Genomic DNA, 15,969 nt, shown 5'->3' with positions numbered 1-15,969 from the left:
AATAGTATCAATCGTTTTAAGGGATTCCCTGCAGTTGGCCTAGTATTGAACGCATAAGCTGTATAATCAAGTTTTTTGTGCCAATTTAGAAACGTGCGAGTGAGTAGGTGTTTCAAGGTCTCTAGGTGATAGAATCCCTCTTACAATTTGGATTAAAAAAACCTGATGACACCATAATCAACCATTTCCTTTTCTGTTCATATGTGCAAATCGTTTCTTACACAACCCTTTTGATTCTATCCAAATTCGATTCCAATTTCGTTAACACCCATTTCATAGAAAACAAAGGAGGCAGAGGTGGAGTAGAGAAATTTTTGGAGAAAATGAAGCCTAGGCGGCCGTCTGGCATGATTTTAATTCTAATCGTGGTGTTGGTGACAGGTTTGTGGTGGCTGGAAGGAGGGACGATGGTGAGGAGAGAGAGAGAGAGATAGAGAGAGAGAGAGAGAGACCCATTGTATATTAAAATAATTTTTTTTAAATAACAAAAACCTCATAAATGGTCCTTGTAGTAGTGAAATGGCGGAAATGTATTTTACTTAACGGACAAAACTTGACGAAGTTAGCAATAAGAACCTTTTGCTAAAAGTTTTGAAACCACATGGACCATTCGTGAGGTTTTTTAAAATTTGGTACGAAACTTTAGATTTTATAAAACCACATGGACCATTTATGAAGTTTCGTTTTTTTATTTCCAATTGCCCGGAACAAGCACCGTTGTTTATAAAATTCCTCAAAATTTCCAAAATTTATTTTTAGAAAAATTAACTAAACTAACCATATATCAACTTAATACTAAAGAAAAATTTTAAAAATATTTTTCCTTTTGAATATCCACCAAGTTGGGTCCATTACAAAACATATATCGATTTATATTTTGAACTGGTTCGGGTTTTTTAAGAACTTTAAAAGAAAATCCGTTCCAATTATATTTGGTTTTTTTGGAAGTAAAATTGCATAAAAATTAGGTTTTTTTTTGGCTATGTTAATTAAAAACCGGTAAATGAAAAAACTCTCCAACATTATAGGCCATACTGGTTAAAAAGGAACTTTACCGAAATGAAAACTTATTCAGTGGTTTAATTAAAAAAAAAATACTATCCAATTGAATATAATTAAAAAATAAATACCTTAAAAAAGATTTTTAAGTATTATTGGTTGGTGACAATGATATACCAAATAATATTATTTGTGCAAAAAGAAATTTGTTATAATGTTCTTCGAGTTCACCATGTGATTATGATTATTGATTATCGATCACTATCATTCTATCGTCCTCTCTTTACTGCCAGGCCCAGCCCAGATCCTGTTAATCGTAAAAGATATTTCATCAATTTGGAATCAGCGAGACAATCGCGGTCGATTAGACGATTACTAGGAGGGAGTGAGGGACGATTACGACGAAGATACAGCGATCAATCCGTTGGGAAACAAATGTGAATTCTGGTATATCTCTTAAATATCTTTAATTTCAGCTACATAATTTGAATTTGGTTCGTTTCATTAGTGATTATCTAGGGTTTATATGCTTTACTGTAACTGATATGTTTAAACTTATTATCTATGAGATGAGATGAGATAATACATAGGAACGTTATGGTCTAGCAGGTGCGAATAATTAGCAGTACAATAAAGTGGATGTAAAATTGAAATGCCAAGTTGCCACATTATGATATTAACCCCGGGTGTAGACAGAAAATCTCACACATGAGAAACAGAGATTTGTGAAACTTATGTTGTTTCACTTTGAGTAGAAGCTGTAGCTTCTTGTTGTTCACAAAGTGTTTGATAAAATGTTCTTCTTTGATTACTGCTGTTAATAACTTTTGACATACAGTACAAAAGGCATGAAGAAATCCAAGCAAGCAAAAGCATCAGAAGCTAACGATGGGGTTGATATGTTCAGTAAATTGCCAGATCATATTCTTAACTTGATCCTTTCGGGTCTTCCAAGTACTGAAGAAGTAATTCGAACCAGCATCTTGTCGACACGATGGAGATACTTATGGACTTCAGTTCCCTCTATAGACATAGATTATCTCCGAGGACTTACATCCCAGAAGAAATTCAAAAAAAGAAAAGTCAAAGAGTTTGTGTATTCAGTTTTATTAAAGAATTCCCTGGATCTGGATAGTTTTCGTTTATGTTGTGCGAATGATTACAGTATGTCAACAGTAAGGCAGTGGATTGAAGCTGCAGTTAGGAGAAACGTCAAAGTAGTTGACTTGATATTTCGGCCTAGGGAGCAGTATAAGGATGCTCATACCATCCATGCGGATCATTGGATAAATAGGTGGGACTTTGAGGATATCAAGCTTCCCCTTTCTCTAGTGAGTTGCGGTTCCTTGGAGGCATTAAGGTTGTTTTTGTTCGGACATGGTTTACGTTTGCCTAAGTTGACAGGGTTTCTGGCACTCAGGGTTCTTGAGTTAAACGCTGTTGAGTTTGCATGCGAGGATGAAAAGTTAGAAGTTTTTTTTAAAAGCCTCCCGTTGCTTGAGGAATTGAGTTTGATACACTGCTTGATAGATGAACATGATGTTGTTAGTATTTCATGTCCGAACCTCAAGAACCTGAGAATTGTTAACCAGAAAATGGCACGATTTGAGCAATGGGACGGAGAAGAAGAGGAACTTGAGTCCATGTGTTCAGAGGTTCGGATTTGTTGCCCAAAACTGGTGTTTTTGGAGCTTATAGGTCGTATAGCTTTGAATTTTTTCTTTGAAAGTCTAGATTACTTGAAGAAAGCTATGATTCATGCCGAAAGTATAAAACTCGAAGGATTATCGTTGTCTAGAATTTCTCATGTGGAATCTTTGTCGCTTAACCTTTACATCGTTCTACGGGTAGATTTTTACTCTATTTATGCTTAACTTTTCATTCATTTCGGTCAAAATGTTTCCTTTTTTTTGTTATTGTAGTGCATCTGTTGAAATCTTTGTCTTTAGTGATTTAATTACATGTTGGGATACAATACAAAAAACAAAGATCCATACTAAAACACACCTCAGTTACTTGTATGAAAAAGTCTCTTTATCCAACCTTAACGGTTGTGTAATGCTTGCCAAATGTTAAAATTCTTATATCAAGTGAAAATGGCAAAAAGTTTAGCACCTACATGCCTATATATTGGTTTTCATTAAATCTTTATCATTTGATCACCTACATGTTTATTTATTGCCATGAGTAGTAACCTCCAAACCCTTACTTGCTGTCTTTATGGTGTAGTGCCTGTCACAAGTAGATGTCTGGACATCTCTACATAATCTCAAGACTTTGGAGCTAACAATTGATGACTATGCCCCAGTTGCATTGACAAATGAGATGGTATTTTCTTTAGTGATTTTTTTTTTTACCTTGAAACTATTACATTGCAAGCTTTAACTTATGATTTTTTTGATGATCTTTCTAGCAAATATTTGAGCGGGAATACTGGAATCTAGAAAAAGCTGCAACAATGAAAATTTTGGCTCGTCAGCTGAGAAAGGTGGAGTTTGTTGAATTCGATGGACTAGAGTGGGAACTAAATGTAGCGCGATGCTTACTTGAGCATGGGAATGCACTGGAGGAAATGGTTTTCATTTGGGATGACAAAGACATGTACATACATGAGAAGTCGATGGAGGCTATGAAGAAAGTTTCAGATTTTCACAAGGCTTCCTCAACTGTCAAACTGAGCAACTCTCCCAAGTCTTCCTGTTAAACATGTTAAACTGTAAGCAGTAACTAGATTTCATTTTGTCTCATGTAGATGCCTTTTGGATTTGGAGATTTGTGGTACCCCACTTCATGTTGTCTCATTTTCAATTATTCTTAGAAAATATATGTGTTCTTTTCTGTAATTAAATGTAGTTTTTAGTAACTAAGACTATAACTCTGTCAATTTAAACTAATATCTGTCAAACAATATACCTAAACGACGCAGTTTAATGACAAATAAACCCAAATGAACCTAAACTTTTGGCTATCTGGTTTATAGAAAAGGTTTGTTTTTTTACTTGAATTGTTAGGACAATTGTGTTATGGAGATGTATTAAATCTTGGGTTAAATGTACACAATAGCAACGTACTTTATATCAGTTTTTATTATATGTAGTTTAGTTTCTTTGTAAATAGAAATATGTTTTTTCATTAATTATAGTCAATATAATTTTGGTCATTTTGAACTATATGTTGAACATATCCTTTGTTATTTTAGGAAATTAAGATGTGTAAAAATGAATGGGAATAAAATGTACTTCCTCAAATAGACGGGTAGTGGTGGTGCATTTGTGCCGGAATAGGCGAAGTGTATGGAGGGAGAATGGGAGTGTGTGAGGTGGTGGAACCCACTAATATGTAAATCATATTAATTCAATTTTTTTTTAATTTATAAATAATAAACAACGATTAAAAAACTGAAAATAAAAAGATAAAGAGAAATATAGTCATTTCATGTCTAAGAATATGGCCGAAACGTGCAACATTTGATAATATAAGAGACGGTCCGCGTTAATTTTTTAAAATAGAAACTAAGCACTTATTTTGACATTTGCATATCATGTAATTTTCTCCATATTTTATATAAAAGAAAAAAAGAAAGTATATTTTGTCATATTTTGACACTCTCATATCACTGTTTAAATAACCGCTTGTCTTATAGATTAACAAATACAAAATCTAAATGTATTTCTCACCAAGTTAAGAGATGATGACTTCACTAGTAAAATACCAAAATGGTATAGTTACGATGTCATCATAAACCAGCCAACTATAGAGTTATATTAAAACGATGACTATTGTGTAATAAGGATACCCAAACTAATGAAAGAAATAGAAGGATGTTAGATGGGAGGGGCAAGAAAGTATTATATGGGGTTGTTAGATGTTGAAAAAGCAAATTAGAAGATGAAAAATGAGCTGCCATAACTATAGTTACATGTAAGTTTTCAAAGTGACTACAGAGTCATGGAAAAAAGTGGATATAACACATTTTTTTGGAGAATAGATCGAGGCTTTCGCTTGATTATAAAACCAGTAAAGACAAAGGTGATGGTACATTGGTTAATGTGACTTCATATTTTGTAAACTTAAACCTAAACCGATTGTATTTGCATTTTCTTATTGCGAGATCTAAATGTTATAATTAGCTTAAAAATATCCACATGGACGACATGTGGAAGCCAGGTGACTAAAATAAGTGAACAAATTCTGTGACACTGGGTTCCAAATGAGATTAAAAAAAAACTATTTTACCATATTGATGTCTCATTCAATTGTGTAATATAAAACCAAAAAAGAGTTTAATACCCTATTGAGTATAATTAGAAGATAAATTACTTAATTACCTCATCAAAAGCAAATTAAAAGTATTATTTGTTGTCATTTGATACATTAACCTTATTATGATATACACTAAATTTTATTATTTGTGGAAAAAGAAATTTGTTATAACTATCAACGAGGATGTGATCATCTATGATTATGTTGTCTTTTCTTTATATACCCTATCAGGCTGAATTATGCACTAACTAGATTTCATTAATGTCTCATGTGGATGCCTTTTGGATTTGGAGTTTTGTGGTACCCTGCTTCATGTTGTATCATTTTCAATTATTACTAGAAAATATGTCTTCTTTTCTGTAATTAAATGTAGTTTTTAGTAACTGAGACTATAACTCTCTCAATATAAACTAATAACTGTTAAATGATATACCTAAACGACGCAATTTAATGACAAATAAACCCAAATGAACCTAAATTTTTGGTTTTAAAAAAAATCCAAACTGTCGGTTTATGGAAAAGGTTTGTATTTTACTCGGATAGTTAGGACAACTGTTATGGAGATGTATTAAATTTTGGGTTAAATGCACACAATAGCAACGTACTTTAGACCAGTTTTTATTTTATATAGTATAGTTTCTATGTAAAATAGAAATATGTTTTTTTCATTATAGGCAATATACTTTTGTGATTTCGAATGATATGTTGAACATATCACAAGTTTTGTTGATATAGGATATCAATGTGATTGGTCATTATAAATATGCACGACAACGTAATATATTAATATAATAAAACTTTGTTATCATCGTACAACGAGTGGGATGGAAAACGGGCAACAAGCTGCACTGCTAAGCCTTTTTGTATGCTCAGTCAATTCTTTTGAAGACTACATCCATAGATCTAGAGGATATAACATTGTTATGTATGATCCGTTGTACTTTATTAAGAAGTTTCGCATCTGGCACGAGGAAACCAAACGTATCAAATGCAAATGGTCATCCTTTATTAGAAGGGGGAAACAAATGAAAAAAAAGGTCATAAAATGAATGACAAGTTACAAGAACTAAAGGAATGGTACGTATTCCTTATGTAATGAATCATTCTTTTTCCTTTATCTAAATAGACATCAAGGTTTTGCGTTTATCTTTGTTACAACCTTGTGTCTTGGTTTTCCAAACGTCAACACATTGTTTCTTAGTCTAGTGCCAAAGCCCAGTATAAGGAGTTATCATGTTCCTTAACTCGTACTACAATTATTTTTTGTGACAATGTAAGTGTCATGTACTTAACTTCTAATTTAATTCTTTGCACCAAAAAATCAAACATGTAGAAATAGATTTACATTTTGTTAGGAAATGTCTTTTGTCATGTTTGCGTTTTGTATGTTTTATCTACTCATCAATTTGCCGATATATTTACAAAGCATCTTCCTACACAATTATTTCTTGATTTTTTGAACAATGTAAGCGTATGTGAACCTCGGCTCACTGAGAGTATAGGGTCCTATGTGTAAATATTATTTATTGGTTGTACTGGTTATCAATGGACTAACAACTATTTTCACAATTCAACAATCTTTACAAATGTAGAGTAGAAACAGATATACTACATTATAAATTCTTTCATATTCCATAGATACACATAATTTATTATTCCAATATAACTTGAAATGTTTCAGGTACATCCATACATAAGGCAAAAAGATTATTAAGATATTCAAAAACCATTAAAAAAAAGGTGAACCTTTCATTACAGGTTCGAGGAGGAAGAGACCGACTATAGTTTTATATGTTTTATAAAGGGTTAATGATAGAAACGCCCTTAGCTTTTCCGAATTTTTTTGAGAAGGCCACAAAAAATATTTGTTGTTACCCAACCTCACAAGAGGGGTTGCATATTGAAGTGAGATCGATCACAAATCAAAATCAAAGGCAGAGAGATTGAGATATGAAATATCATTTACACCTACTTTTGAACAAATATGATTTCAGCTTTTGGTGATGCTCGACGAAGCCTCGGCAACTCGATTGAAAAACTTGATCTTCCATCTGTTATGTTCCCACTTGGGGAGATGCTCATAGTCTCAAGAACCGGTGAACTCCCAAGCAGAAACTTTATGAATCCCATCTCGTGTGGAACACCAGATATACAAGTCATCTTTACCATCTTAAGCCGTTCAAATATGTAGTCAAAGGGGCATTCCATCTCCCAGAAATCCAAACTGGAAGCTTCTGTTAGAGATGATGAACACGGTGGATCCAAAATTTAAAAAAAAAAAAAAAAAAAAAAATCAGAACATTGATGCTTAGGTTCAAATGGGTTACTTTTCATCTTCAAGATTAATATAAGCTTCTCTAAGTTATAAATTAAACCTTCATAAGTAAATAAAAATTCTAAATTAATACTGCCATTCAAGAACGGCAAGAAGTTGTAACAGAAACGGGCTACATCGATCTAGTGCCCATCTTTAGTAAAGTACTTTTATATTAAAGTATTAGGAGCAATAAGCTTATAATAAGTATTATCTATTTCATTGCTTTGAATTGTAATAAATTGTAACTGTTAACTTCCTTTTTATGAGTAAAAATTCAGCTTTGCCTACAGCCCATGTTTCCTCTATCTTCCATACCAGAAAACACCTTTTTCTCACTGATTTGAGTACTAAAACACAATAGCATACAGCTATTTGGATCCTTTTATTTCCAACAGTAAGCATTTCAACACAACTAGGGCACCTTCGATCATATGGACCCACTGACCCGTTTCAGTTTTAGCTAATTTTTTATTTTACTCATTTAATAAAACATAATCAGATCAACCCATTTAAAATGGAAAATGACCAAAAATTTCCGCCTATCTCAGGAATTTGAAATGCACAAGACATCAAAGAATGTGATACAAAAAAATAACAGTTGATATGAGAATATATACCTTTTCAATTATCAAATGAAGAGACTCCAGATTCGGAGAAAGGGTGAGAATTCGGATTAGTACATCCATGTTGAAGGCATCAGCTATTGTGGTTATCTCCAAAGTCTTGAGATTAGGTAGAGATTTAGGGAGATCTTCTAGATTAATGCACTACAATAATGACAGCAAGTAAGTGTTTGGACTTTGGATTGATCTCTTATATCAATAAATAGGCATGTACGTACTTAACCGATAAAAAGCCAAATCGAAATTGTAACATATGAGAATAAGCATCTACCTTATGGTCGTAGAAAAGGCTAGTCGACAAAAGTTCCACATTGGAAATTTCATAAAACAAAGCACATACTATGGTGTCCATCGATTCAGATGGTAATTCTCTCTGCAGCTTAAACTAGGGTGAATTTCAGCTTTCTTCAAAGAAACTAGATTTTCAAAGAGAAAATTATAAGCTACATGGCCTGAAAGCTCCAAAAACACCAGTTTTGGACAAAAAATCTCTAGGTTATCACACATGTCGATGTCATCCCCCAACTCTTCGCAATCAAGTACTTTCCGGTTATCAATTCTCAGATTCTTTAGCTTTGGACATGAAATACAAAAAACTGTAATGGTGGATGTCATGCAGTTTACCAAACTCAGGTCTTCAAGCAATGGGCAGCTGCTTTTGAGAAAATCTTTTACCAAATCATCGTCTATTAAGATACAAGTTTTCAACTCAAGAACCCTAATTGTCAGAAACCCTGAATAATTACGCAACAAAAATAATCCTCCGAACAAACACAACCTTAATACCTCCAATGAACTGCAATTCACAAGACAATGGGGCACATCAGTTATTTTACTTTCCTCCGTCGGGTGAAACATCAAGTCAAGTAGTTTGACGTTTCTAGTGATGGCAGCATTAATCCACCGCCTTACTGTTGACATACTGAAGTAATTCCCACAACATAACCGAAAACTATCCAAATCTATGGATTTGTTTGCCAAAACACCACACACAAACTCTTCAAATTTGTTGTTTCTGAATTCTTTAAAGGGCATCAATCCTCGGGAATAATCTATGTCTATAGAGGGAATTGAAGTCCACAGGTACCTCCATCGAGTCGACAAAATGCTGGATCGGATTACTTCTTCGGTAGTTGGAAGACGTGAAAGAATCGAGTGAAGAATAGGATCCGGCAAGGCACTGATCATATCCACCATATCCATACTTTTTGATGCCTTTCCTAACTTGGATTTCTTCATCCCTGTGCAATTACTCTGGTGATCATGTTAATAATACAATTATTAGAGAACCAAAGAGATTGCCAAATGTAGTGTCTCTATATACAAGTGAATGATTCAGGTGCATAAAGACGCCAAATCAAAACTCGCACATATTAGAAAAGATCTTCACAAATGTACAACACAAACAACATAATATACGTCAAATGCGCATCATATATTGTTCAAACAGAACTTGGAATGATTCATGAACATAGACAACAAAAAGATTAAAAAAAAAAAATTAATAATTATAACGAACCTTTCTTTCGTAATGATGATAGTGATATCGTTAATTAATGTGGAAGTGAAGTAATCGGTATCGGATGGGATGATGACTGATGATATAGCGTTAGCGTCACATGTGACCATATGGCTGGCTGATAAGGAAGGAGATCGGCGATTCGCTCCTAGCGATCAACTTGGATGAAAAGCTAGAGCCACACTCGGAATTTATTTATAATCAGGGATCGATAAAAAATTGAAGATCATGTGTAATTCTCTGTGTGTTTCATTCAACAGATTATAAGGGTATTATAAATACAGGGTCCAACACCCACGTTTAGCTAAACTATCTCCACAATACAAGGCAGTATATTAACAGACTAATAAGAAGACTATGAGGTAAAATCCAAGGTACACCTTTCAATCCCTCTGTCCACATCAGCTTTTCTCTCCTTCCCAAAGGCCAAAATCATCCCACAACCATGGAAATGGTCATTTTTCTACCCTACACCTTTGGGAGTACAAATTAGATGATAATAATAATATAGGGTCTAAAGTGTAAATGTGTCTACTATGTATAGTTATATACATATCATGTATACGCATCTGAATAATGATATACGATATCTTTTACCAAGTTTATCTTGGTATCAGAGCTCCCAAATACAACCCTAATTCTGCGGCAGCCTAGGAGTCAAACAAAGACTTCTTTTTTTTTTTAAGACCTCGCTGACTGATCAGTAGACAGAAGATGACATGAACAGTGGGCGCATGAACAGTACATTCGGAACAGTAACCGCGTGAACAGTGCATTCGTGAACAGTGTTTTTTTTTTTTTGGTCCCTGCTTCTGCCAATCGCTTCTTTCTCCATGGAACCACTCAAAGCTTTCTCTACAACAGAAAAGACTGCACATAACTCTCACAAATTTGGTTTTACATTATCACCAACCAACTATGGTTACTGGAAAACCATGATCCAACCTTTCTTGACCACAAATAATATGTTCGGGTATGTTGATGGCACCATTCTATGTCCACAAGCAACTACAATTTCTGAGAAAGAAACTTCTTCTGCTGTTGCAAACCCTAGCTATGCAATCTGGATAGCTAACGATGCTCATGTACGTATGCTTTTACTATCTACAATTTCTGAATCTTCCTTCCAGCATGTACAGGGGACTACCTCCCGTGAACTTTGGCTGTCCCTTGAACGAGCCTATGCACCACATACATCTTCCAGGGAGTATACCCTCAAAACCCAACTTCTCAAACTGGAGATGAAAGGTGATGAGACCTCCTCTGCCACCTAAACAGAGCTCAAGGATATGTCGATGCCTTAGCTAATATTGGTGAACCTATGAAAGAAAAAGACCTAGTTATGCTTGTGATCTCTGGTCTTAGGGAAGAATACAATGGTTTAAAATCAACCATCCTTGCTCGCCAAATTCCCATAGCCTTCTCCGAATTGAATGGTCTTCTCTCAGATCACGACTACATGATACGTAAATCAGTGCCTGAAATCTCACATGTCCAAGCTTTAACGACTGCTACTACAAGCCATAACACCACCACTGCACCCTCCTCAACAGCCATCACAAATCAGTTGCAAAACCTACAACATTTGTTATCACAACTTGGTCTACAACTTCAGCCAACAAAGACTTCATCTCCTCAAGCCTTTTACACAAACAGGGCTGGAAACAATCGTGGTCGAGGGCAATTCAATCGACGTGGACGAGGAAACTACAACCGTACCCAAGGAGATTTCAACAACACGAACCAGGGTGGAGGTAACCGTGGTCAGTTTTCTTGGGCTTCTAATCAAAACACTGTTTATGGTACATGTAACATGTGTGGAATAGGACATGTTCCTTCTCAATGTCCAAACCGTGACCCCGCTACTTTTCGAAGACCACCACCATCGGCTAACTATGCAGATCACCGCTCACAAGCATCCACCTCCTGGCTAACTGACACAGGATCCAGTCACCATGTCACACATGATCTGCATGGCCTAGACAGAACTGAGCCTTACTATGGCGAAGATAATCTCCACGTTGGCAGTGGTAAGGGTTTATCCATTCTTCACATTGGCTCTTCCAAACTTTACTCACCAACTAAATCATTTGCTCTAAATCATATTCTTCATGTCCCTGATATTAAACGCAACCTTCTTTCTGTCCAAAAATTTTGCCTTGATAATCATGTTTATTTTGAGTTTCACTCTTCTTTTTTTGCTATCAAGGACTCAACTACTCACAATACCCTCCTCACGGGTCCAAGTAATGGCGGGCTTTACTCCATTTGTCTACCTCAGCTCCAATCTCTTCCAAAAGTTGCGTTTTCTGTTGTTCGTGCTTCGTCCCAGATTTTGCATCAACGACTAGGACACCCACATATTCAACTTTTACAATCTATGTTATCTAGATACAATTTACTTTTGTCAAATAAATGTTCTTCTTTTGTTTGTGACTCGTGCTTAGTTGGAAAATCATCTAAATTACATTTATCACCGTCTTCTTACAAGAGTTCTCATATTTTAGATCTTGTATTTTGTGATGTATGGGGACCAGCACCTACCGTTTCTAGTGATGGTCATAATTATTTTCTTCTTTGTGTTGATCACTACTCTATTTTTATGTGGTTATTTCCTTTGAAACTGAAATCCGATGTGTTTCCTACCTTTAAACGTTTCCTAGCCATGGTTGAACGCCAATTTCAAACTAAACTAAAATCCGTTCAAACTAATTGGGGTGGAGAGTTTCGGAATCTCTCTCAATTTTTTGCTCCTCTCGGCATCACTCATCGATTATCATGTCCTCACACAAGTGAACAAAACGGATTTGTTGAACGACGACATCGACGCGTCGTCTAAACTGGTTTGACCTTACTTGCCCAATCTCATGTACCACAACAGTTCTGGCATTTCGCTTTTGAAACAGCCGTATACCTTATAAATCGAATGCCCTCACGAACTACCAAAAATATTTCACCTTTTGAATACATTTTTCATCATAAACCCGACTTCTCGTTCCTACGGGTTTTTGGCTGTCAATGCTACTACCCCCACCTCCGTCCCTACAACAAACATAAAATGGATTTCCGATCCACTCCGTGTGTCTTTTTGGGCTACAGCCCCTCCCATCAGGGCTATCGATGCCTTGATCTCTCCTCAGACCGCATTTACATTGCCCGTCATGTCCGCTTTAATGAAACATTTTTTTCCTTTTTCCACATCCTTATCTCACCACTCTCCACCAAATGACCAACCACCATCCCCTGATCTGTATATCTCCTCCTATCCTAATCCAATAACACCACCTGAGCCACCTCAATTACCCACTACTCCTCACTTCACCACTTCTACATCCCCTACCACTAATCGACCTCCATTACTTCATACCTACAAACGTGGCACCTTCCCACGTCAACCGACTAAAAACACCACCCAAACATCACCCGAACCCACCACCACCATTCCAAATTCGATGGGTGATGATCATACCCTTGAGACCGATTCACAAAATACATTGGTTCCCTTACCTCAAGATCCTCCCATCCAATCTCCTCTTCCGCGTTCACGACCCCCTAATCTTCGTCCCAACCCAAAACCAACAAAGCCTTACCAACATTCCTCTTTTCACACCACTTCAGATTATTCTCGAACCGAACCTCCTAACTTTACCATTGCCAATTCATTGCTACAGTGGCGCTCAGCGATGTTCGAAGAATACTCTGCTTTAATGTGCAACGATACCTGGTCATTGGTACCCCGGAAACCGAATATTAATATTATTGATTGTAAATGGGTGTACAAATTGAAGAAAGATCAAACTAGTGTGATAAAACGGTACAAAGCGCGACTTGTTGCCAAGGGCTTCAAGCAACAACCAGGTGTTGATTATCAGGAGACATTTAGCCCAGTTTTTAAAGCCACGACCATTCGTGTTATTCTCTCCTTAGCCGTTTCACAAAAATGGCCGTTACGACAACTTGATGTGCAAAACGCCTTTTTACATAGGGATTTAAAAGAAATTGTGTATTTACAGCAGCCACCGGGTTTTGTTGACCCCACTAGACCAAAGCATGTTTGTCTTCTCTACAAGTCACTATATGGTCTCAAACAAGCTCCACGAGCCTGGTTTCATAGGCTCTCCACTGCTCTTCTTGCTCTTGGTTTTCGGGGTTCTCGCACCGACCCATCCTTATTTGTTTATTCCTCTTAAGGAATACTAATGTACATGTTGGTTTATGTTGATATTGTGCTCACAGGTAACAATTCCCACGCCATTAATCAGGTGGTGCACAACCTAAGCAACTCATTTGCTATACAAGATTTGGGTGTTTTGTCCTATTTTCTAGGTGTCGAGATACACTATCAAACGGATTCCATCCTTCTATCCCAACGAAAGTACATACTTGATCTGCTTCAAAGAGCTGGCCTCTCTTCCTCCAAACCAGTACCTTCACCCATGACATACTTGATCTGCTTCAAAGAGCTGGCCTCTCTTCCTCCACTGCCATATTGCCGACATATTGTAGAAAAACAAGCAATCTAAACGAACACTATCCAAATCAATGGAGTTGTTTGCCAAAACCTGAGACACAAATTTTTCGAAACTATTCTTTTTGAATTCTGTAACAGACTTCCATCCACGGTTGTAATCGATGTCTATAGAGGGAACTGAAGTCCATAGATGCCTCCATCGTGTCGACAAGATGCTGGTTCGAATAACTTCTTCTGTGGTTGGAAGACGTGAAAGAATCAAATGAAGAATAGGATCTGTTGAGTATGAATCCACAGAAATGTTGAGTGTGAATCCACAGAAATGTTGAGTGTGAATCCACAGAAAAGCTGGTCAAAAATGGCAGGAACAATGTGAAGTTGTGAAGCCACAATTGTTGAATGAAGACCCAGTTGTGTTTTTTGACTACTTCTGATTTCCATCTCTATATAAGAGATTATTCTGTATTTGTAAAACTTGTATCTAGTGTAACACAGAAAGAGTGCAGATTAGCACCAAGAAATGTAAATTCCTAGTTACCGGTGGACGTAGGTCAGAGAAGGACCGAACCACGTTAAATCCCTCATGTTCATCCTTGTGTTCTTGTTTTTCGTGAGCTGTGTGTGTGTTTAGAGTCGTGTGTTAAGTGTCTCGATCCTAACAAGTGGTATCAGAGCCTTGGTTTAGCTCCAGATGGTGATTTTCTGTTTTTTGGTCGAAATTTTTTTTTCGTCAAAAACGATTTTGGTGTATACCGTTGGAAAGGTCTCGTTCCGAAGATTCCGAAAATATTTTTTTCTGAATTTTTTGACCACCGGAAGACGTCCAAATCGCCGGTCAAAGGTTTGCCGGAATATTGACCGGGAAAACTAGTTCGCCGGAGAAGACGACACTGTAGCACCAGACACTGTAGCAGTCCGCCGGAGAAGACGACACTGTAGCAGGACTGTAGCACGACGTCAGCAGTGATGTCAGCAGACACTGTAGCAGACACTGTAGCAGATTTGAAAAATTGCAGTTTAGCCCCTGAACTTTCAGAAAATTGCAGTTTAGCCCCTGAACTTTCAGAAAATTGCAGTTTAGCCCCTAATCTTTCAGAAAATGGCAGAAAGCAGTAAGCTTCAGATTGAGAAGTTTGATGGGAAAGATTTTGGTTGGTGGAAGATGCAAATTGAAGATTTGCTCGTACAGAAAGACTTGGACGCAGTTTTAGGTGAAAAACCGGAGGCGATGACACAGGCAAACTGGGAGACTTTGGATAAGAAGGCCAAGGCATTTATTAGACTGACGTTGTCAAAGGATGTTGCCTTCAACATTTTGAAGGAGACCTCGGCAAAGGGAATCATGGAGGCATTGTCTAATATGTACGAGAAGCCGTCGGCAGCAAATAAAGTCTTCCTGATTCGGGAACTAGTCAACACGAGGATGAGGGAAGGAAGTTCAGTTACAGTACACATCAACAATTTGAACTCGATTTTATCCAGACTTGGGTCAGTGGGAATAAAATTTGAGGACGAAGTTCAAGCTTTACTACTGTTATCATCATTACCTGACAGTTGGTCCGGAACAGTTACAACCGTTACTAGTTCCGCAGGATCGAAAGAGCTCACTTTTGAGGGAATTCGGGATTTAATTCTAGGCGAAGACGTCAGACGAAGAAATTCCGGGGAATCATCAAGTGAACAATTGAATGCGGTCAGAGGTAGAAGAAATAACAGAGGTAGTGGGAGCGGGAACAGGAGAAGGAGTCAGTCAAGGACTCGAAATGATGTGACTTGT

At 36.7% G+C, this 15,969-nt stretch overlaps 3 protein-coding genes across 3 annotated transcripts; 2 read left to right on the top strand and 1 right to left on the bottom strand.

Moving 5' to 3' along the window:
• Positions 1–1,203: 1,203 nt before the first annotated feature.
• Positions 1,204–3,862, top strand: LOC145123289 (F-box/LRR-repeat protein 13-like). Its single transcript, XM_079058504.1, has 4 exons — positions 1,204–1,446; positions 1,838–2,846; positions 3,229–3,327; positions 3,413–3,862. The coding sequence occupies exons 2-4, from the start codon at positions 1,848–1,850 to the stop codon at positions 3,701–3,703; spliced, it is 1,389 nt and encodes a 462-aa protein (XP_078914630.1). The 5' UTR covers positions 1,204–1,446; positions 1,838–1,847; the 3' UTR covers positions 3,704–3,862.
• A 3,084-nt stretch (positions 3,863–6,946) lies between these two features.
• LOC145125320 (putative F-box/FBD/LRR-repeat protein At1g78760) lies at positions 6,947–10,046 on the bottom strand. Its single transcript, XM_079060789.1, has 4 exons — positions 9,722–10,046; positions 8,474–9,456; positions 8,197–8,346; positions 6,947–7,496 (listed from the first exon to the last, which is right to left on the bottom strand). Exon 2 carries the CDS (start codon positions 9,439–9,441, stop codon positions 8,542–8,544), a length of 900 nt encoding a protein of 299 aa, XP_078916915.1. The 5' UTR covers positions 9,442–9,456; positions 9,722–10,046; the 3' UTR covers positions 6,947–7,496; positions 8,197–8,346; positions 8,474–8,541.
• Positions 10,047–10,518: 472 nt separating this feature from the next.
• LOC145125759 (uncharacterized) lies at positions 10,519–12,485 on the top strand. Its single transcript, XM_079061181.1, has 2 exons — positions 10,519–11,751; positions 11,931–12,485. The coding sequence occupies exons 1-2, from the start codon at positions 11,043–11,045 to the stop codon at positions 11,969–11,971; spliced, it is 750 nt and encodes a 249-aa protein (XP_078917307.1). The 5' UTR covers positions 10,519–11,042; the 3' UTR covers positions 11,972–12,485.
• Positions 12,486–15,969: the final 3,484 nt, after the last annotated feature.

The sequence above is a fragment of the Lactuca virosa genome, chromosome 7 (genome assembly GCF_052849685.1).
Source record: "Lactuca virosa cultivar CGN04683 chromosome 7, Lactuca_virosa_CGN04683_v6, whole genome shotgun sequence".
Taxonomy (NCBI): Eukaryota; Viridiplantae; Streptophyta; class Magnoliopsida; order Asterales; family Asteraceae; genus Lactuca; species Lactuca virosa.
The sequence above is the reverse complement of the archived record's forward strand: the minus strand, read 5'-3'. Positions and strand labels throughout refer to the sequence as shown.

Coding starts and splice junctions, on each gene's coding strand:
- LOC145123289 (XM_079058504.1), top strand. CDS start 1,848: ATGAAGAAATCCAAGCAAGCAAAAGCATCAGAAGCTAACGATGGGGTT. Junction 2,847..3,228: donor ACCTTTACATCGTTCTACGG/GTAGATTTTTAC, acceptor TTTATGGTGTAG/TGCCTGTCACAAGTAGATGT. Junction 3,328..3,412: donor TTGCATTGACAAATGAGATG/GTATTTTCTTTA, acceptor TGATCTTTCTAG/CAAATATTTGAGCGGGAATA.
- LOC145125320 (XM_079060789.1), bottom strand. CDS start 9,441: ATGAAGAAATCCAAGTTAGGAAAGGCATCAAAAAGTATGGATATGGTG.
- LOC145125759 (XM_079061181.1), top strand. CDS start 11,043: ATGAAAGAAAAAGACCTAGTTATGCTTGTGATCTCTGGTCTTAGGGAA. Junction 11,752..11,930: donor TAATCTCCACGTTGGCAGTG/GTAAGGGTTTAT, acceptor TTTGCTATCAAG/GACTCAACTACTCACAATAC.